Source organism: Hyaena hyaena, unplaced genomic scaffold, assembly GCF_003009895.1.
Source record: "Hyaena hyaena isolate Hyena2069 unplaced genomic scaffold, ASM300989v1 scaffold_328, whole genome shotgun sequence".
Lineage (NCBI taxonomy): Eukaryota > Metazoa > Chordata > Mammalia > Carnivora > Hyaenidae > Hyaena > Hyaena hyaena.
In genome coordinates, this window is record NW_024080958.1 from 1,673,439 (window position 1) to 1,696,484 (window position 23,046).

The window sequence follows — 23,046 nt, forward strand, 5'->3', positions numbered from 1 at the left end:
AAGAGGCAGTGCCGACCTTGACAGTGGGTGTTTTCTTAGCTTCCCATGTGGCCACCAGAGCCCTCCTCTGCTCATGTGGCACCCACAGGCACTCACACTCCTATGAGCAGAACAGAGCACAGCTCGATTTCTCAAGCTTCCTACACTGGGTCCCCAGCCCCTAGAAGGGAAAGCAGGCACCTGGTACAGAACATGGCTGGAACATGGCCTGTGCTCAAAAATGCTCAAAAACGTGTTCTCAGGTAAGCATGAGTGGGTGAATGGATGAAGGATGAAGGCAGGGGGCACGTGCAGTGAACAAGAGGCCTCCCAACAGGAGAGCAGCTTGGAGACGCATGGCCAACCAAGTCTGGATCTATACGGGGACCCACCCTGTCCCCGCAAGAACTAGCTGAGTGCCCACTGCACAGGGCAACCCTGTCCCACGTGTGTGCACACATCTCATATAATCCCCCTCCCCTAAATGGGCGCTGTATTTTCCCTACAGATCCAAGTTCAGAGGACGTCTTTGAACCCCACATGACTTCAAAGGAGAGGAAACCTACACCAATGTGGAATCAAGTCAACACTCATGTTTAATTAGGGAATGAACGGGCTCATTCTTTGTTACAGGAATCCTTGATTATTTTCAAGAATCCTCGTCTTATTGATTTTACTTTTACACACACACAAAAACCACATTTGGGCGTATGCAGCTCCCTGAAGGGATCCTGGGGAAAACTCTGGAAGTGTGAGCCTTCTCATCTCCTAGGACCCTCCGGGCTGGGGGAGCCCTGCCCTTCTCCACCTGCTCAGGGTGCCCCCACCAGACTCTTACCCCCCACCCTGCGACAGGTGAGCCTCCCTGTTTCTGAACACCCCAGCACTCCTCTGCTCTCTTAACACAATAGGAGAGTCAAAAGGCAGTGTGCAGTTAGGAATTTCTTACTTAAATCTCACTGTTAAACCTTACTGTGTTTTTTCCTTTCCTCAACTAGATTTTCAGTTGTCTGAGGACAGAAAGCATGTCTTGTGAGCTGTGATCGCTTTCATTGGAGCTATCCTTGTCCTTGACAAATACTGAAGGGTGAAAAGAAAATGTCTAGGTTATATCACAGAGGAGCAGAGAGGCAGCATGGGGTGACCTGGGTGCCCAGCTCAGCTTCAGCAGACAACTCCCAAGTCCACAGCTTCCACCCTCTCCCTGGCCTCCCCACCTTGCTCTGTCTTCTCTCTGCTTCCCTCCATGCTTTCCATTTGGTAAAAGTTCCTTCTATCACCTACTTAAGTATCTAGCATGTGCCAGGCACTGGGCTTAGTATAAGCCAACAGCTCCCTGGGGGCTCCTTCCTGCCCTTCTTCTTCCCATCCCTTCAGCAGTGAGCATCTACTAAAGGGAGGTCCTTGTGGGCGAGCCCAGGAAAGGCATGGGGCTCCACACTACTGTCCACGCACCCTCTATGAAAGCACTCGGGCCCCTGTAACTCTCTGAGCTGGCCACTGCTTGCAGAAAGATACTCCGCTTTCTGCACAGTGAGACTGGCCAGAGGGAGCAATATTCTCATGGATCTGTTCGTGCCATGGACGCCCAGGGCAGCTGGAGGCAGGCAGGGCGAAACCAGAGAGGTCAAGAGCAGCGACAGCAGGGGCCTTGGCCTTGTCTGTCTCCTGGGTGGAGGGCTGCCTGGTGCGAGGGCCCACAGGGTGCTTCCCAGCGTGGGGACAGGGCTGCTGCTCTGGTAAGATGACCACTGGCCCTCCTGAGCTACTTGCACCTTGTCCCCGGCGAATTAACTGTTCCAGCTATGTTGATGGCAACAGGGAACACATGGATAGTCACGGAGGTGAGGATGGGGAGGGTCTGAGTGTGGCACACGTGAGCCACCGTACCCTCCACAGTGCTGTGGTCAAGAATGGGAAAAGAGACTCGTGCTCGGGGTGTGAGGGCAAGGCTGGGGACCTCGCAGGCCAGCTCTCAGCCTCCCGGACGCTCAGTGCGCCAGTGCTGTCACTGCACGTGGTACAGTGTCGTAGGGTCTGTAATACAGGTGTTTAGGTTCCCCCCATCACAGATTGAGCATTTGGATGGCAGTGGCTAAGTCTTCCTCTCTGGCTTTCCCTGTCCCCACGCACTGACCTCTCCCACCTTCCTCCCACCCCCAAGTCCCCTGCCTTGCGTCTTTCTCCCTCCTTCCTCTTCCCTGGAGGGGCAGAGTCAGTGCTGGACGAACAGGCCGCCTACTCCAGCTCTGAGGCTTTGCATCAAGACGCTCAAGCGGAGGCTCTCAAATGCGAGTGGGCACCGGAATCATTGGGAGGAATGTTTAAACACAGGTGCTTGAGTTCCACCACCTGCGTTTCTGATTCAGTAGGTCGGGGCCTGAGAACCTGCATTTCTACGAAGTTCCCAGGTGGTGCCGCCATGAGGCTGTGTTAAGGATGTGGACGTTCTTCTCGGGAGCATAATGCTCAGCCCCTTCCTCATAGCAGAGAGTTTGACGTCAGCAGATTGGAGACTCACAGGAACAGGAAACGAAATCCACATGTATGTGCAGATATAGCAGAAAGTTGTGATCACAGAAAACCCAGAAATGGCACTCGATCTGAAGTTAGACTCTGAATCCAAATCCAGCTGTTCCCAGTTACTAGCTCTGTGACTGACCCAAACTGTAACCTCTCTCAGACCCTCTTTTCTAGTCTATAAAATGGAAATGAAGTAGTTAATAGCTACTTCAGAGCGTTATTGTGAGGAGTAGATGCCAAAATTCCCTCCGTGGTGGCTGGCGCATGTCCAGCATTTACCCAGGGATTTGAGTTTGGACCCCATTGGAAAACCTCCATCAGTAGGTTTCTGTTTTCTACACACCTGGGGACGTGGCACAGAGTAGAAGTGGATATTGGAGATTCAGCCCAGTGAATTCCACGGGGTTTCTAGGATACATTCATATCAGTCATGTGGACAGGTCGAGGGGGAAGGATGTGGATGTGGTCCTGTGTTTTTCTTGGGTCATCTCCTGGGCTGTAGATCTGGGTGTGTCCCCAGTACTCAGTGTCCCGTTGCACATCATATGTTGTCTGGAGGGGCATGAGTGTTTGAGTGTGGGGTGGGGGACACCCCCCTGTACCTACTGGAGGAGCTGACCCCTCACCTAACTAAGGGGTGGCAGCATCGAGGGCCAAGGCACAGAGTGTCAGGACCGTTTTAGACACTGGTAACTATATGGAAAATCTACCGATTACCCTACACAACCGGCTATTCAGCCTTGGGGAAGTGATTGATCCTCTGTATATGTTCTCTCCTATCAAAGGGAGACTAATAAGGGACACTTGGGTGGCTCAGTCAGTTGAGCATTAGACTCTTGATTTTGGCTCAGGTCATGATCTCAGGGTTTATGGGATCGATCCCCACGTGGGACTTGGGATTCTCTCACTCTGCACCTTCCCCTACTTGTGCGCAATCTCTCTCTCGAAACAAATAAATATTTACAAAAAGGGAGACTAATAAGACTGTGATTATGGGGCTCCATGGAGACACTACCTGTTAAACCCCTAAAACAGTGCCCTGCCCATGGTGAGTACTCAGGGAGGGTTAGCCCTTGTGATTTATTGAGAACCTGCTATGTTCCAGGCAGTCCACACAGGAGCTACTTTACTACAGGGGTCAGTGGGGAACAAGGCAGCCTGCTCATTCAGTGTCAGACTCCATTTCTGAAATCTGTGAGGCACTGAGATGGAAATGGGCTTGTGAGCATGAGGTGGTTGGGTGAGTGAGCAGATCAGGTGACCTTGAAACCCAGCACACACAGGCCCCTTCCCTGCTGAGTAATGCCTGCCCACAGCACCCTCCTTCTCGCCACATGCAAATGCTGGTAATTGTAATTTGTCCAAAGAATGAATTAATTGGTGTAATAGTTATTAAAGTAAGATGGTAGACCCAAATATGTTGTTTGCAGATATTTTGATTTTATATATCTCAAATACTAATTTATACTCATATAATACTTTCATTATAGAATATGCAGTGGTACAGAGATTTGTATGCATATGGGATATTTTTTTTAAATTTGGGTTTATAAATGGTTTGGAACAGGTTGCAGAAACATCGTCTGTTGCTCTTTTTAATATATCTTGAGCGTGCTATGACACATCCTGAAATAATTTGCTGCGGAAAAAAGCACTGCTCTTTCTCGCTCTCTCTCTCTCTCTCTCTTTTTTTTTCCCAAACGTAGCTGTAAATATTACTTTGATGCACGTAATTGCTGCAACCATCTCCATTTGAAGGAAGGCTTCTAACCCTTCCATCTCCCATCTCTTGCCATTGTCAAGAAATAAGAAAAACGGACTTAAAATGCATTATTCAAATGTGTTTAATGTAAACATTGAAGAAGTCTGAGAACAGCCACAAATTTTGCTTTGCTGCATGTGGCTTTGACAATATTTCAAATGTTCTGTTTTACAGGCATCATTTTACTCTTCCTCGGGAGAATAGTTCTTTAAGTCCGTCTTGGGATGCTAAGAATGTCCCTGTGCTTTGCACATAGTAGGGACTGGATGGGTGTTTGGCGGCTAACCTGCGTGGAAGTGCATTGGGATGCAAGGAGTGTGGTACATCTCCTGGAGACCCTCGCGTATCTCTGGGCAGAGAGACTGCTCCGGCAGGGCTTGGCGAGGGAGCTCTGGAGGGCCTCAGGGGGACATCGGCCCTGGGTGTTGTCCAGGGTCTGTGTGCTGGGCAATGGCGGAGCTGGCTTGGGCTTCGGGATGGGAATCTTGTCATTTCAACAAGTGAGCCCCTACTCTGAGCTTTCAGATGTGGCTAGAAGCCCCTTGGAGGTGGGGCTTTGTCCTTCATCCCTGTGTATTCCCTAACCTGTGCAAGTCCTAACGCCATAACTGCTCAGTAGATGTTTGCTCAACTGAAGGTCAAAGAGAAGAATCCATGTTAGCACATGGCTCCCTCGATTCTCCTCACTTAGGAGTCCGGGCATGGACTCATGGCCTGACTCATCCAAGGTTTGTCTTTCAGATTGTTCACCAGCTGACCATGGAAGCTTCCTCTTGGTGGCTGTCTCTCGGGTTATGTAGAGACGTGGGAGGTGGTGCAAATAGCCCTGTTCTGAAATGCTATGGATGTGTTGAGGCTTCTCAACCTTCGTCTGCATCACACACCTGCCGGAACTTCAACCCACACTAATTTCTTTTCCTTCTGGACCTTGGTCTCCATGTGACCTTTGATCTCTAAGACCACTGGCAGCAATAAAATTCTATCACATTAACATTGTGTGTGTGTGCGCGCATGCACATGTGTTTATTAGCTTTTTGCCACAGAATCAAAATATTCACTCCTCTGTTAATAAACAAGTAAATATTCTGACCTATTTTTTGGCAGACTGAAGTCCTGGAATTTCAAATTACTGGAACCTTCTTTTGTTGTCCTTCTGTTGCCCCTGGGATGAAGGAAAATAGATGACAGTCAGGAAATAGCAAGAGGCGAGGGGGAAAAATTAATTAAGTGCATTCATTCATAGAAACAACCACCCAGTCAGATTTAAGTAATGAACATCTCACACATAATTCCAAATCCCTCTCCTTGCATTTCCATTGGGGTTTTAAAAAAATCTGTGTTTAAAGTAATTTAATTACTTAAAAAATATATTTTAAAGTGAAAGCTTTATTTTATAAGGGATGAGTGTGTGGCGTAGAAGAAGTCAGGATGAAAATGTGTCCTTCTCTCCCACATCAGCAGGCTCAGTGTGGCCCACTCCTCAAGCTGTGTGAGTCTCCATGACATTGCTCCGTAAAATGAAGAGCATCATACCTTCATCACATGGTTGATGGGAGGCAAGGACAAACAAGGACAGCACCTGTGGGTCAAGGAATGTTCTAGATGCCTCCTTTGCTAGTTGAATTTGACCCCTAGCTAGCAGACATCATTCAGTGTAGGAATGCAGATTACTTAACCATAACAATTCAGATTCAAGTAATATTTATTGAAATTCTGCATATTAGATACTTTGCTGTGACATGTCCTGTGAAAAAATTATTTTAAATTGGGTTAATTTGTTCAACTTCAGGAAGGCTTTCACTATCATAAACCATCACTATTATGCATCCTTCGTTCATTTAATTAGCCACGCTTAAAATCTTTGCATTTCTTTTGCGGGTATTTGGCAGGCGTTTATTGATAACCGTTTCCTCTGCAAATGCTCCTCTTGTGAGCTCCCCTCACCCCCTCTTCCTCCTTGTTCCTCCTCATGTAGGGCAAACTTGCTTCTCTTCGGTCCTTGGACTTTCTCTACTCCTGTTCCTAGGCCTCTGTCAGATACTGGTTATTGCCTCCCTTCTTCTGCTTCTGAGCTTAGTGTCAGTGCCTGTTACTCAATGAAACCTTCCCTGACCTCTGAGATAGACACCTTCTCGGACTTGTCATGGGTTGTAATTGTCCTTTGGTCTTAACTTGTAGCTTGTGTTTGTGTGCGATGAGCCAGCTCATGTACCGTGCCTGCAAAGGCAGAGGTGTGCGGGGTTGGGGGGGTGGGGCGTGGGGAGAATAGGGAAGGGGATGCTGTGCACCCCCAGGGCCCTGGTCAGTGCCTGACCCTCGGCAGCCCCTCGGGGGACACACACGTGTGTGCGGGAGTCAGGGACTCTGGGAAATGCCTACCGGTGCCTGGAGACCTTCTGTCTAAGATTTTGTATGCAGCCTACCGGCTGTGATGTGACAAATAATTTAATGACTTGCTTGCATATAGTTCGTCATTGGGTTACATCCACACAAAGCAAGGTGATGGTGTTAGTTCATTATTTCACACTTTATTTTTTTCATTATTTCATGATTGCAAGAATTAATTATTGCATTATTTGATCTATTTCATTGTTTTCTGTTTCTCTGGGGGGGCGCTTGATTCACATCTGCATCAGTACTCTGACTTCTAAGCTCTGCATGTGGGCGTCTATTTTCTGGACCTTCCTGTGAGGCTATCCTCCTGAGCGGCCTCTAAGCTCACATAGTTTCCAACCCAGCAGGCTGGGCTCGAAACTGGAGTCTTCTCTTTCCTGTGCCCATCACACCATCTCCATTCTTTGTTTCCAGATTCCAAGAGTCCATCCCCTGATGCTTGCTATGAGGCCTCTTCTTCCTCACACCCAAAGGCTCTATTCTGTCTTTTGGTCTTTATATATTTTTAATGCTATTTATTTTTGAGAGAGAGAGAGAGAGACAGAGAGAGAGAGAGAGAGAACGAGCTGGGGAGGGGCAGAAAGGGGAGACACAGAACACAGAATTCGAACCAGGCTCCAAGCTCTGAGCTGTCAGCATAGAGCCTGACGTGGGACTCAAACCCACAGAATGTGAGATTATGACCTGAGCCGAAGCTAGATGCTTAACTGACTGAGCCACCCAGGTGTCCCATGTCTGTCTGTCTGTCTGTCTATCTTTCTCCCTCTCTCTCTCTCTCTCTCTCTCTCTTCCTTCCTTCCTTTCTCTCTTTCTCTTTCTCTCTCTTTTCTCTTTCTTTCTCTCCTTCTCTCTTTCTCTCTCTCTCCTTATCTCAGGTCTGGCCTCTAGCATCAACCCCTCAACTGCTTTCCTGGTCTCCCGGGCTCCAATCCAGCTACTATAATGCAGCAGGGGTGAGCTTTCTCATTAGCAGATTAATAACAACTTACCTCCCTGCTTGAACATCTTTACTACTTCCCCATTTTTGGAGGACAAAATCCACACTCATCCCCATGATAGCCAAGATCCCTGCCTCAGTAGCCTCGAATATCATTTCTGTTGTTTGTGTCTTCCTGCCCTCCAGCCCATCCTGTCCCCATGTCAGGGACCCACACCGCCGTCTCTCCAGCTGTACTTTTGTGAGGCCCACATCACTAATTAGATTATTTGGGGGGGGGATCCTCCTCTCTATTTGGTAAAATAATTTCCATTCTTCAGGGTCTAGTTCAAATGCTAGTTGCCCCTGAGTTCTGTGCTGTTTCCTCTTCAGTACTTTTGATATGTCTCTGTTTTACCATTCGTTCATTTGTTCATAAATCCGTTCATTCATTAACTCCACAAACAGATATCAGATCTATTCTGGACCAGGCTGTATGCTAGGCAGTGAGATGCAGTTGTTACAGAAGATGGATGGAGCCTCCCTCCTGAATTTTACTGCTGTTGGGGAGACAGGCCATAAACAAGTACACAAGCAGTCTTATTTTATCATGGTGCCTTGTATGTACCTGTTCATGCGTTCACATTCCCCTGGCATAGAGGCTTGACGGTAGAGGCATATCCTGGGTTTTTTTTTTTTCTCTCCTAGCACACTGGCTAACTGACCTCAGGAAGGTGTGTAAGATACAGAGAGATGCCTTGGTAAAGAATAAACAATGACCTGCCTATCTGGGCTCATCCGAAGTAGGGAGCTCTGCACTTAGTGTGCAGAGTCCTGTGGGTCTCTCTGTCCCCAGGGAAACTCTGACCTGTCCCTGCACTGAGAAGGAGGCCCTCAGTTTCAGTGTATCATGTAAGAGCATTTCTGTGCTCTCACAGCCCCTGTACAGTTTGCCTAAATGGCTTTAACTAGTCCCGTATTAAGAGGATGGGAAAGATTCCTCAACCTCTTTCGAGAGGCATCTTAAGAATCCAACATCCTGAAAGCTACCTTTACTTTTCCAGATAATTTGCTTTCATCTTTTTAAGCTTAAGAAGAGAGTTAAAGGGCTCCTGGTTGGCTCAGCTGGCTGAGTGTCTGACTCTTGATTTTGGCTCAGGTCGTGATCCCATGGTCTTCGGATCAAGCCCCTCATCAAGCTCTGTACTGAGCATGGAGCATGCTTAAGATTCTCTCTCTCTCTCTCTCTCTCTCTCTCTCTCTGAAATAAAAAAGAAATTAAAAAAGAGAGTTGAACTTAAAGTCTTTTTCTATTTCAGCAACCCTCAGCAGGGAATGAGTGGGCATCCTTCTCAGCTCCAAGTACAGATGAAGAAACAGGGACCAGAGGGGGCCTGGTTAGAGTGACCAAGCTGGCTGGTGGACAAGCCAGCCAGAGGCCAGGTCCCTATGATCCCCTGGCAGGTGCATGTGAAAAGTACAGCAGGGGAAGCCAGAAACTCAGGGGCAGGCCCCTCTGAAGACAACTGAGGAATGGAGAGAGAATGAGCTGGGGGAGGCACTCCTCCTCCCACAATGCATTCTTAAGGGCAATGTTAACAAAGCTGGCAAATAAAGAGCCATTCACCTGGATAAGAAGTAGTTAAAGGCTATGTTTTTTTAAAAATAGTTTATTGTCAAGTTGGTTTCCATATAACACCCAGTGCTCCTCCCCACAAGTGCCCTCCTCCATGCTCATCACCACCCTTCCCCTCCCCGCCACCCCATCGGCCCTCAGTTTGTTCTCAGCATTTAAGAGTCTCTCATGGTTTGCCTCCTTCCCTCTCCCCCACTATTTTTCCCCTTCTTCTCCCCCACGGTCCTCCATTAAGTTCCTCCTAATCCTCCTATACGTGCAAACATATGGTATCTGTCCTTCTCTGCCTGACTTATTTCACTCAGCATAACACCCTTGAATTCCACCCGTGTTGCTACACATGGGCAGATTTCATTCTTTCTCATTGCCATGGAGTATTCCATCATATAGATAAACCACATCTTCTTGATACATTCATCAGTTGATGGGCACTTAGGCTCTTTCCATGTTTTGGCTATTGTTGAGAGTGCTGCTATGAACATTGGGGTACATGTGCCCATATGCATCAGCACTCCTGTAAGGCTATTTATTTTTTAAATGCAAGCAAAGAGCAGAGTTTAGAAATCAGAGAGTTTCCCTCCCTGTTCCTTGCTCCCTCCCTAGTTAAATTTTGTTCCTGAATTTCAAGGAAAACCAAAATGCCCAACCTCACAGTTTTTGTCCCTACCAGTTTTGTTTGATTTATTTATTTAAAATTAAAAAGAAAAGTTTATTTACTTTTGAGAGACAGAGAGAGACAGAGCACTAGCGGCAGAGGAGCAGAGAGCCAAGAAGACACAGAATCCAAAGCAGGCTCCAGGGTCTGAGCAAGCTGTCAGCAAAGTACCAGGTGCTGGGCTTGAACTCACAAACTGTGAGATCATGATCTGAGCCAAAGTCGGATGCTCAACTAACTGAGCCATCCAGCAGCTTCAAAGGTTTCTCTGTTTTAAGTTATTCTTTAGCGTTCCAGGTTTTAGAGACACATGGTTTTTAAGTGCATACTGTTGAAAGAATCATAAAGTCTCAGTCTATCACAGAAAATGTTATTAAGAATGTTAATCATAATAGGTCAAGATTATTTGCTTTTCATTGAATTCAGATCTGACCTTGCAAGGTTCAGCATTCCCAAGTTGGCCGTTGCATCTGTGAGCCTGGGGAATGATAGTTCTGTTCACGACGGTAGTGTAAGTAGATACACATCATTTTACAAGGCTTCAAACATTTGGGGCCAGCTGTCCTTCCCGTGGGCCACTCAGCCTGTCCCATCCATGTAGTGAAATGAATCACATCAGCATTTTTAAACTGCTGCTCTATTATTTGTCATTGATCCTAGTCGAGTGCCCACCAGGGAAGCAACACAAAATAATTCATTGTACAGAGAACTCGGCACATCCTGGAAAAGTCAGAAGTACCACTGGCTCCTGGGGAAACTGAGGCACAGACAGCCAGTGGGCGAACCAATTAATTGTTCTTCCAAACATCTCACATTCTGCCAAAAAAGAGTGAGCACATCACCCCACATGACCCAGCCTGTCTTCTTGAATATTCTCCTAGCCCTTCAGGTTCAACACTTTCTGGCTGTCTCTGATTTCCTTCTATTCTTCTGTACCTCCCTCCTGCATGGTCAGTTAACAAAACCCATCTGGTCCCCCTTCACATGTTTTGATGCTCCCTGATTTTTTTATATACCATCTGAATCTACCTTCTCTAGATTCCCATTGCTTTTTGGGTAGACCTAACCCACCTGATAGTTTAGAACTGGTAGACCAGTTCTCCGGTGAAATCCATATCTACCTGCTTTACTTCAGTGAAGGGTGTCCACCAAGAGATATGTGTATCTGGAAACTGTGGGTGTGACTTTGTTTGGAAAAAGTTTCTTTGAAAGTGTGATCTTCCTAAGGCTCTTGAGATGAGACCCTCCTGGAATAGGGTGGGCCCTAAATCCAATAACAGGCCTTTTTGAGAAGAGAAGAGAGGAGAACATGTTAGGAGGTTGTGTGAAGACCCACGTGAAGATGAAGGCAGAGATGTGTGTGATGTGGCCACAAGTTAGGGAATACCTGAAGCCACTTGAAGGTGGAAGAGGTGAGGAAGGATTCTCCTCTGGAGCCTTCAGAGGGAACACAGTTCTGCCCACACCTTGGTTTTAGACTTCTGGGCTCTAGAACTGTGGAAGAATACATTTATGTTGTTTTAAGCCACCTGTTCGTGGTAATTTGTGATGGCATCTGTGGGAAACCAACACAAGGATGTCTAACCTGTCCCAAGGGATAGAAAATAAATTAGACCCAAATCTAAATCAAGGGAAAACAATTGGTGCCATGATAAAAAACAAATAAACAAACACAACAAAAACAGCAACAACAAAATGTATGTTCTAGAAGGAAAAAGATGGACATAACTCGTTAAATCTTTCAGTGAGAAGGTAGCCACAGGCATCTTCCCTAAAGTGGTGAATGAGGATGAATAGTATTTGTCAGATGAGAGGTGAGCTGAGAGGTGGAGAGGGAGGTGGAGCAACCTATTTTGAGAGCTAAAGACACCTGCTTTGATTTTTCTGGTCATTCCCCTCAAATTTCTCACCTTTTCCTTCCTGTGCTCCCAGCTGTACCCAACATGGTGGGTGCAGCCTGACTGGCACAGAAAAAACACTTTCATTTATTCTGCTGTAAAACTACACTTCTTTATTTTAATGTTTATTTATTTTTGAGCGGGGGTGGGGGGCGCATAAGCAGAGGAGGGGCAGAGAGAGATGGAGACACAGAATCCAATGCAGTCTCCAGGCTCTGAGCTGTCAGCACAGAGCCCAACACGGGGCTCAAACCCAAGAACCATGAGATCATGATCTGAGCCAAAGTTGGACACTTAACCATCTGACCACCCAGATGCCCCAGTGAAACTACACTTTTGTTCATGAACTTGCAGATCAAGTTCAGCTTTTGCAGAAGCTTCTAATTCTAAACACTTACAGTGAACTTTCAGGCTTCTGAGAAATCACGGAAATTGCTCTTAAGCTGTAATTGTCCTTCAATGACTTTTGCAGTGGGATTGTTGACTCCAAGGTCATGAATGATAATAATGAATACACTACAATTATAATGATAGTAATGACAGCTCAAAATTTATGTAAGATTTGCTGGTTATCGTTTGGAATTTCACGCATATTAATCCATGGAATCCTCATGACATCCTGTGAGAACAGTCCTATTCTATCCTCAGCTCTGTTAGATTTCTTCATCTTGTGTTCAACTCATGCTCTATCTCCTCAGGAACTGAAGCATGTCGGGCTCCTGAGGAGATCAACTAAAATGTAATCATGCAGGAATTGAGCTCCTGAGATCAGCCCCCAATGAAGGAAAGAAACAGAATAACATTGGAAGAAGGAGATGGTGGGCTGTGCTCTGAGGCTGGTATCATGGCCCTTCACCACTGTCCTGGGCTGTGGTGGGAGGTCTGGGGCTTTTGTGCCCCTGGGTGGACAGTCAGTGGATGAGGGCTGTCCCAGGTAAGGCAAATCCAACCAAAGCAATTCACAAAGAAGGTTGAGGGAGGACCTAGGTGTAGACTCACAAAGTCTAGTACAAAACAACACTGGATTCTGACTCTTTCGTGAATCTGAGGCCTCAAAGTCAAATTGGGCCTTGGCTGTATATTTTCAGTAAGAGAGAAGAGAAATTTCCAGGAAGGATAGGAACAAAGCAGAATGATTCTGAGGGAGGTTGTCCCCAGGGAAGGAGACTATCAGGTCAGAGAAGTGCTAATCTCCACAGAAGTAATGTGGCGTGGATGCAAAGTCGAGAGCACATGCTTGAACCTGATCTGGATTTGAATCTGGCTCTGCCAACCAACTAAGTCATAATTTATCTCATCATCCCCATTTTACACACAAAGAAGGACAGAATTACAGTATCTTCCTCATATATCGACTGCATGTTAGTGGTCATTTTTCTTTTTTTTTCTTTTTTATTTTTCTTTTTTTAAAAAATGTTAATGTTTATTTAGTTCTGAGAGACAGAGTGTGAGCAAGGGAAAGACAGAGAGAGAGGGAGTCACAGAACTCGAAGCAGGCTCCAGGCTCTGAGCTGTCAGCACAGAGCCCAATGCAGGGCTCGAACCCACAAGCCATGAGACCATGACCTGAATCAAAGTTGGCCACTTAACCGACTGAGCCACCCAAGCGCCCCTCATTTTTCTTATCGAGGACCTGATTCTTGCTCAGAATGGCTAAGGAATACCAGAGGTGGATAGCCAGTAGCATCAAGAAGGGCAACTGACAATTAAAATATTTCACTCAAGACAAAAGTATGAGTTGCTTCATTAGAGAGATGTAAATCTATAGTCGTGGGATTAAATACTACCTCCTTTGTTTGTCTGACCATGGGTTGTTTCTTTTTTGGTTTTCTGATTTTTTTTTTTTTTTTTTTTTTGGAGAACAACCAGCATGTGATTATTAGTTCATAATAGCTGAGGATACCCACATAGAGTGGTATCTTCAGGAGACTGAGAAGTGTCAGCTAGAAAAACTAGAGAAACTACTGCTGATAGGGACTTTACACAGAGTAAAATTAAGCTATTTAATTATTTTGGCCTTTTTCCCAGCTGTTGGTTTTGGGTGCTTAGATGCCCTGGGTGGTCATTCATGAGGATCTGATCTATGCAGCAACTGCTTCCTTGGTAGTGAGTTAATTGCCCAATATTTTCCCAGGTAAATAGAATATTGGATTCCAACACGTCGTTTTTGTTAGGAGGAAATTCAACTCCATTACCTAATCCAACACCTCATAGGCATCAGAGGTTATGTCACTGGACTTTAGAATTTTCTTCCTGTGTCTGGTGAATGGCTTTGAATGCTTCAGTGAAGTTTTGCAAAGCATGTAGTTGAAGAGCAGGTCATGTCTGTCAGTGTGATATGATCTCCTTGGCCAACTCAATTTCTGCCACTCTACCTCCAGGTATAAGATGTTTGTTCCTCAGGAGAACTTTGAAAATATTGACTAACCACAACCTACTACTTTTCCTATGTCAACATCAAGTTGACTGTGGAGCCCTGGAGTACTTCTGTATAAATAGTACTGTTGTTTTTTTCTCAGCCTCTGAGAGATGAACACCATACAATGGCGTGGGTCTTCAACAACAGGAGAAGTCCATCTAGAAAGGGTAGTTGTTTTATAGGGTCTCCTAGGATCGCAGTTTGACTCCAGCCCAACCAACATAACCTCATATTCATTTGCACAGTCCTGTAAGAGCCATGACCTCCACCGTGCTATGTGTTACTCTTACTTTGTACCAGCACGACTGTGAACTTCAGTTTATGTGCCCATAAGATTTCCTTCTCTTGTATGTAATCCATGAGGTTTTCTACTCCCTTATAAAATCTGTAGGATTTTTTTCTTCCTTACAAATCCACAGGATCATTTTTTCTCCTGTACAATTTATCAGTTCTTCTACAATGATCAGTTATGTTCCCTTAGTTTCTGTTATCAAGCCCTCAGAAAGATGAGAAGACCCTTGCTATGTTAGCATCTTTAGAGATGTTACATTACTTTCTGTTTCCATCTCAAAAAACGTGCCATACAGTTTTTAATCTATTAGTTATCTATTATTATGTATCAATACTATCACAAACTTAGCAGGTTAATCAACACATGTTTATTATCTTACAGTTTTTGTGGATCAGAAATAGGCATAGCCTTACTAGGTTCTTTGTTTTAGGGTCTTTTTTGAGGCCTCAGTCAAGGGGTCGACCAGCATTGGAAAGCTCAACTGCTCAATTGATAGTTGGCAGGAGTCAATTTCTTGTGGCCTGTTGGGTCGAGGGCCTCAGTTCCTTGATGTCTGTTGGCTGGAGGCTGACCTCAGTTCCTTGCCATGTAGACCTCCCTAACATGCTGCTGGCTTCATCAAACCGTGCCAACCAAGAGGACAGAGGAAGTCATAATCTTAGGTAACACAGTCGAAGTGACAGCCCATTCCCAACTGTTTCCAAACAGCCACATGCTTTGCTCACACTCCAGAGGTGGGAGTTATATAGGGAGGAAGGTGAGTACCAGGAGACAGATGATTGGGGGGGCATCATAGTATCTGTCTGCCACACATAATGCCCACTCAAGGTGGAACGATGAGTAAGGATGACACGTCAGTAACATCTAGAAGAGTTTTTGCAAACCTACAAACCAGATCAGCTCGAATCTGCAGCCTATTTTATAACTTCCTATGACCTCTGAAAATGTCAGGCCAATTTCTGAAAGTTATTCAGCTAATTACAGAAAGCTTCAGCCAAGACAAGAATAAACTGGTTCTCCAACTCTTTAGCGCATGAGAGGCCATTGCAGTAGCTTTTGCAGCAGGATGCGTTACTTCTAAGTCCCTTAAAATAGTCCCCACATCAGTTGTCACAAACTACTTCTCCAGGTGATTGATGCCCATTTTGTTTCCTCTGCTTGGTCCCTAAGCTGTGTGGGTGGTATGTGCAAACTTGCCTCAAATAATATATTCCTGTGCACAGTTCCTTCTAAACCTGGGAGATGCTCTTCTTGAGCATCTGGAAAAGCCCCATTTCTTGGGGACTTGATGTGCCATAGCCTTGATGCTGGATATCATTTGTGTGCTTCACTGCTGAACCTGGAAAGGCAGGTGCAGCTTTTTTTTTTAAAGTTTGAAGTTGAATATATTTACATAGGATTTATACTCTCAAGCTCATGAAACCCATCATTCATCATCCTCGGATATCTTACACTTTTCTATACGCTCACTGGCCCCTGGAGATTTTGAGCTAGTGACTCTTTCCAGAGGAATTTGAGAGGGAAGTCCATTCAATAATGAGTTGACTACAAAGAGATGCTTCAATGGCCATCCCTCATCTATTCATATCTTTATAATGGTTAATTTGATGTGTCAACTTGGATAGACTACTATGCTCAGTGGCCTGGTCAAACACCAGCCTAGATTTTGTTAAGAAGGTATTTATTTCATGTGATTAACATTTAAATCAGTGGACTTTGAGTAAAGTGGAGGATTCCCTACGGTATGGGTGGGCCTCACCCAATCAGTTGAAGGCCTTACAGGCCAAGGCGGAGGTTACTTGAAGAAGAAGGAATCCTGCCTCAAGACTTCAACATGGAAACCCTGCCTGAGTTTCCAGCCTCTGACCTGCAGAATTTGGATCCATGATCGCAACACAACTCTTCTACGAGTCTCCAGTCTGCTGGCCTGCCCTGTAGCTTTTGGACTTGCCAGCTCCCACAATCGCGTGGGCCAAGAGCTTAAAATAAATCTCCCTCTGCATCTACGTATGTATTCTTTTGGTTCTCTTCTCTGGAGAGCCCTGACTAATACACTTCTCAGGCATGCAGTCGTGGAGAACTACCTTGCAACAGAGAGGGAAGGAAGGAAATGTAATTAACAGGTAGTAATCACCTACCATGTGCCAGATGCCCTACTGGGTGATCTAATTTAATCCTCACAACAGACCTTCCAATTAGATGAGGGCAACTCATGCTGTTCTCACTGTACAGATGATAAAATGAAGACTCGGGGCTCCAGTCAACGAGGCTCCATAGCTGGACAGGTCTTGGTATAAAACCCGTTCCTTCACAAAATGGACTCTGCATGTAATAGACTCCACTGTATGCCACGGCGAGTGTCTGATGAACAGGGAAGGATAAAGGAGCCTTGTAGGGCTCAGCAAAGCTTGGAGCTGGTTTCAGCGGAGGAGGTCTGAGGGTGGGGGTGGGGGCCCTGGGAGAAGGTTTTGTCATGGTGCCATGGCCCCTGCTGTGGGATGTTCTCTTTCCCTTGCTGCTTGGGGTTTGAGCTGCCATGGAAGACGCAACGGGAGCCTTTGTCTATGGGACATGGCCTAATCCCCCATCTGGATTGCTGCAGTGAGACCACATCTAGATACCCCATAGGAAACTACATTTGTTGGGAGGCAGACACTGCTGCCTAGGCGTGATTTCAGTCCTGCTCAGAGACAGGAATACAAAGTACTCCCTGAGTGTCTGCACACCAGCAGATCACACTCCCAAGGACTCTGAGGCTGTGCCCTCCTTGCCTGACACAACACGGACAGCAGAAGGAGGGGGAGTGGCCTGAATATAGGACAGGCTCATATTCTGAAGCAGCTTCAGGGTTTTTTTTTTTTTTTTAATGCTTATTTTTTGAGAGAGAGAGAGAGAGAGAGAGCATGAGCATGGGAGAGGCAGAGAGAGAGAGAGGGAGACACAGAATCCGAGGCAGGCTCCAGGCTCCAAGCTGTCAGCACAGAGCTGGATGTGGAGCCCGAATTCAAGAACCATGAGATCAAGACCTGAGCCGAAGCTGGAAGCTTAACTGACTGAGCCCCCAGGCGCCCCTTCCTATCTTTGTTACTCCTAACTTGAATGGGTACACAGTTTCAGAGTACACCTGGCTCTGACCCGATTTTCCTTTTTGTTCACAGCTTTGGCTGCTGTGTGTTGGATTTGTACCTAACCAGGAGGTAGCCCCTTTCTGAAACTTCTTCAAGCTCCTGGGATCTGCTTGGGCAGCACTCTGCACTCCAGATCCCCCTGAGTCAGAAAGAGGCTCTGGGTTCTCTGTTGAAATGGATCTGGCCCGGGTTTTCAGGGATCGCCCCCTACATGGTCCTCACTGGTGTGAACATCTCCCACCAAAACTCTGCCTTCCTGTCACCTCCTCACCCAGAATAGCAGCAGAGGAAATATTTGTGCATGAGAAGATGTCTAGATGGAGGCAAGACTCCCTTGAAGGAATTACTAATTCTTGTTTAGTAAGGCAGAAAATGGGACGTGGAATATTCCGGAAGAGACCAGCTCTGCCAATGGGTTGCAGATGCAGAGTGGAGGGTGGGGTCTGAATTTAACATCTTCCTTTTCCAGAGTTTTAGCCTCCATGGTTCCCTTAAGCATGATGCTCAGTGGAAAGGTAGATATCATCTCCTCAAAACTGCTAAGCTTACAGATGAGGAAACGTGGCCCCAGAGAAGCGGTGTGGCCTGCCAGAGTTAACCAGATGCTGATGGAGAAGGTTTGGGCGTAGATCCTGGCTCCACCTGTGGTACTGAAGGTCTTTTTCATTTGGCCTTGGCTTCCCGAGTGTTTATCTTCTAATTAGACCTCTTTGTGTGCCTTGTAAATACTTTATCCTCATTTTCTTTTTAATCTTCTTGAGGCGAGAAAGACAAAGAAAGATAATCTAATTTAGCACCTAAGACAGTAATCCTGAATCCTTTATGTCCACTTTTCAAGAAACCCCACAAAACTTTATTCCATTTTTGCTGGGGTTTTTTTGTTTAAATTTTGATTCAGGAAAGGGAAGCAAATGAACCAAGAAAAATAGGAGTCTTACAGATCATCTTTTCAAATGCTTTCATTCCATCTTTTTTTTTTTTTTTTTTTTCTGTCTCGACCATCAGGGGATGGAGCTTCTAATAGACCATCAGGGTATGTAATGAGCAAATACAATAACAACAGTGAATTACCCTTTTTTGTACATCCAAATATGTGTTCATAGTGGAATTTAATTTATAGATGGGTATGCCTGAGAGATTCTGGATGTGGATAGAAAATGACACATAAAAAGCAATATGTGTATTTATCAAAAATAATCCCTCAAAACAAGTGCTTGATCTGTGCCTGGTTAGCACACACCCAATAAAAACCCAAGAGTTAAAGGGGACATAACTGGCTTTGTGGGTCTGCAGGGATGCCACGGAGGGGCCTCATCCTAAGAGGGCAGGAGGGGCTTCTAGAGAATGAGACCTCTCAAGATAACATCCTTTCCTCCATCTCCTGGCCCAACCAGCCTGTTCTGACTCCAGAAGATCTGAAGGAAGGAAGGGAAATCAAAACAGGAAAGGGGGGGAAAAAGGAAAGGGGAAAGATTCTAAAATATGCCAGCTCCTGGGCTCAGCCTCTCTCTCCCTTCTGTGGGAATCTGTAGTGCCTTTGGCAGAAATGATTTTACTCAGTCACACCTCTGCGGTGTCCTGAACACAGCCCATGGTCTCCCTGACACTTTCCACTGCTCACTCTCTGCGGTTCCCACTTTGCACCCTAATGGCGGCCATCAGGAGCAATTGGCTTGTCGCTGCCTGGGGCTGGTTGAGTACATTGTGAGAAGTAAAGGAGATAATGCCTGCAAAATACATACAACAGAGCTTGAAATATAATACATCCTCAATAAACATTAGATTTTAAGTTTATTCTGAGAGAGAGAAAGAGAGAGAGAGGGAGGGAGGGAGCGAGAAAGTGCAAGTATGTGTGTGTTTGAGAGCAGGGTAGGGGTAGAGAGCGTGAGAGAGAGAGAATCCCATGCAGGCTGTTGAGACCCGGACATGGGACTTGAATCCACAAACCGTGAGATCGTGACCTGAGCCAAAATCAAGAGTCGGACCCTCAACCGACTGAGCCATCCAGGCGCCCCATCAATAAACATTTGAGCTGGAAATCTTTATCAGAATTAATCCAACAATACTCTTAGTGTATAGTATGGGCCAAGAGTTGTCCTCAGTGCTGGGGATAGGTCAGCAGACACAGCTAAGATTTTGACCTCCCCTAGAACAGAGCACGAAAGGCTCTCCGTCCTGGGGAGAGAGAAGGTAAGCAATCACAACAGGTAGGAAGATGCATGGGCAGGTAATGGGGTGGCCGAGGTGGGCCTTGCTGAGGTGAGAGCCCGGAGCAGGAACTGGGGAGTCAGCTGCAGGGGATTTGGAGGAAGAGCATCGTGGCCCAGGGAGAGAGGGAGTGAAAGCCTGAAGGCGGCAATGTGGCCAAGCAGTTGGGTCAAGGTGAAGAGGCCAGCATGGCTGAACAGGAGTGAGTGCAAGGATGGACTGGGAAGACCACCAGGGAGTGCCCTCCGGTGGATGAGTGAGGGCAGATGGGTGAGGCTCTAGTCACTGAGAGATCTCAGGCTTAAGCTCCAAGAAAAGTGAAGCCATGGCAAGGTCTCAGACAGAAGAACATAGTGATGTTAAATATGTTTCCAAAGGCATTCTCTGATCACTGGGTGGAGAGTAGAGGTGATGAGGGAGCAAAGGGCAAGCTGAGGGCAAGCTAACACCCACCCCTCCCCACAGGTGGGCTGTGTGTGACATTCCTCAGGCACTCCCGGAGGCTGCCCAAGAACAAAGGAAAGGGAAAAACAAAAGGTTAAAAATCACAGTCCTGCATGACAGGAGTGTGCATCAGTTTGCACCTGTCTTAGCAAGGATTTACAAGAAAAAAGGCAATCTTCGGAAACCTATAGACTCAATTTCCTGGAGACCTAACACCACCCTCCTCTCCATAGGATGGAAAATCTTACATAACCAGTCATTTGTCACAACCCTGGTGCAGCTCTTTCCCTCTGTGCTTTAATAAAACCACTTTTTTTGCACCGAAGACATTTCAAGAATTCTTTCTTAGCCATTGGCTCTGAACCCCAACCCCCTAAACCACATCAGAGGGGAGATTAGGTAGGAGGAGGGAGACTTCTGGGGAAGCTATTGCGGACAGGAACTGATACTGGCTGAGACTTGGGACCATGGGGGCCCCAGGGCAGTAGGGGACCAGGGAGGGGTCATTACCCTCGGAGGGATGGCTGAGACCGTGGCATTCTCTCCTAACACCTCTCCCAACCCCATCCAGAATTAATCTCTCCTTAATGCTGGTTCCCCTGGAAACCATTCAAAGAGCAAGCTTTCCCAGCATTTCATGTTTTTCCCTATTCCACTTTGCATTGTTGTTCTAACTACTTGACTTCATCCTTGATGGGCCTGGTAGAGATATTCTGTTCCTCTGCTCTGGAGCAAAGAGCAAGCCGTGGGTAGGATTCCAGAGGATGGGGAGGGGGGTGCTTTCCATGGTGCTGGAGCGAATTCACAGGGCACAGTGGAGCTGATTATTAACCGTGGCAGGAATCTGAGAGCCAGTTGTTAAATGACTTGTTAAAAATTAAATTATATAAAATTACAAAGGAATAAATTATAGTAAAAACAAAGGTAACACTCAGAACACATGCCTTCCTAATTTTACTACATTTGCTGTCACCTGTGGTTTGATGCTACTCATGTCTATTGTATCCGTGGGGTGGGGGGTGGAGGAGGGACATGTACATTCTTCCCAGCTCTGCCTTTAGCGACATCAAGTCAGTTTTGACTTTGGCCACCATGGGAGCATTTACACCACTGAACTTGGCACATGGTACAAGTTAGGGTTTGCTCACTGCTTTGTTGATGGACGCGCTTAAGAAAATGATGGGGGATGGTCAATAAAGCAGGTTTAATGTAAAAGTGGGTCATGTCTGTAGCCATAACATTGTAAATAACACCAAAACGGAGGAGGTATTTTTTTTTCGATATTCCAAACAGTTTTCCTACCCAGCCAAGAAGTTGCTCACAGCACTGAGAAACAAGCGAAGCTCTGGCAGACTTCTTTGTCGTTTCCCTTCTGTTTTACTCGTGAATGTAAAGGAAAATTTCAGTCAATATGGATGTTAGAACTGTGCTCATTTGTCAACTGCAACCATGGGTTGGTTAGGGATGTAAGCGTTGGACAAAAATCAGTGAAATCATCCTGTGAGAATCAATTGGCTCTATGGAAATTTACAATAAGGAGTACTGTATATTTCACTCCCACCCTATGTATCAGTAAAATGTATAGCAAACTGTGTGCATTTATATGCACTCCCCGCTCACCCCAGGCTTTGGGGAGCTGTTTGTTAAACGTTTACTGAAATTTACCAGAACGATAACTGTTTACAGTGTCCTATGACAGAATGAGCTCAGCCTCCTGCCAGAAATAGCTGGTATATAGCACACCTGTGATTAGACTCCGGGTTTCTGGCCAGGGGCAACGATTAGACTGCTGTAAACCACATGTTTCTTATCTCTAAAGTGGCAACAATAATAACGTCTCAGTAGATGTGATGTGAGGCTCTGCGCCCAGTAAAAAGTTAATTCTATTCTCCTTTCAAGTATAGGAGCACAAAAGGAACAAAATCCCAGAGAATGGTGCTGCCTTCCTCCCCTCCAGGTCCCAGAGTGTATGTAAATCAGTGGGCCTCCTGTCCCCTCCCAAATATGCTAATGACTTCACTACTAGTTTTTCCTGTTCTTTGGATCAGGGCATCTATTTATAGCTGGAGGAGCTGTAAGCCCAGGGCGGTTCTAAGTTCAAATATCCTTTTCTCTCTCTCCTCCTGGAAAAGAATCTTTGTCAACAAAATTGGTGTGAGAGAAAGAGAACAGACCCACACACCCCCTCCTGAACTATAACGTGATGAGTAATGATAAGGTGTGGGCTTCTCATCAATAGCACTGCAAACTGCTGGAAGACAGAGGGTCCTCCTCATTCGAAATTACTTTCGTAGTCCCTTTCTGTTCTAAGTGCTTGTAGGTACCCAAACTCTCCAGTAAGTTAAACTTATTAGATAATACTTAACGTTTGCTCAGAGCGTCAAAGACAAAGCCTTAAGTGATTTATGAGCCAAGATAACTGTCTGAAGCCTAAGGCTTGATTTCTTGGTAACCTCTGCCTTCCCTTTACCATACAGCCAGAAAAAGAGAATGGCAAAAGAACAATGACTTTCTTACAACCCCCAGCAAGGCTCTCTTTGTGGTCTGAACCCTTCACATCTCTTCCACTCTGTGTGCACTCAGGAGTGAAAGAACAGCTTTTGTTTTTGTTTTTGTTTGTTTTTGTTTGTGTTCCTGGGCTGTGAGGACTCAGTGAGCAGGGAAAAGGGTGAGTGGAGTATGGTCCCCGGGTTAGAATCACTGGCCTTTTAGTCGTGAAGGAAAGAGCAAATGAGCCGTCACAAAATTTTCTTAAAAATGTAAAAGTGGATTTACCATATGACCTAGCAATT

General features: G+C 45.9%; 1 protein-coding gene across 1 annotated transcript in view; it reads right to left on the minus strand.

The window, feature by feature from the left end:
- The window catches only part of CLNK (cytokine dependent hematopoietic cell linker), a 172,825-nt gene that overhangs the window by 89,961 nt on the left and 59,818 nt on the right, over positions 1 to 23,046 (minus strand). Inside the window, 1 exon segment of the mRNA XM_039248980.1 lies at positions 5,355 to 5,426. Coding sequence (XP_039104911.1) covers positions 5,355 to 5,426 — 72 coding nt within the window.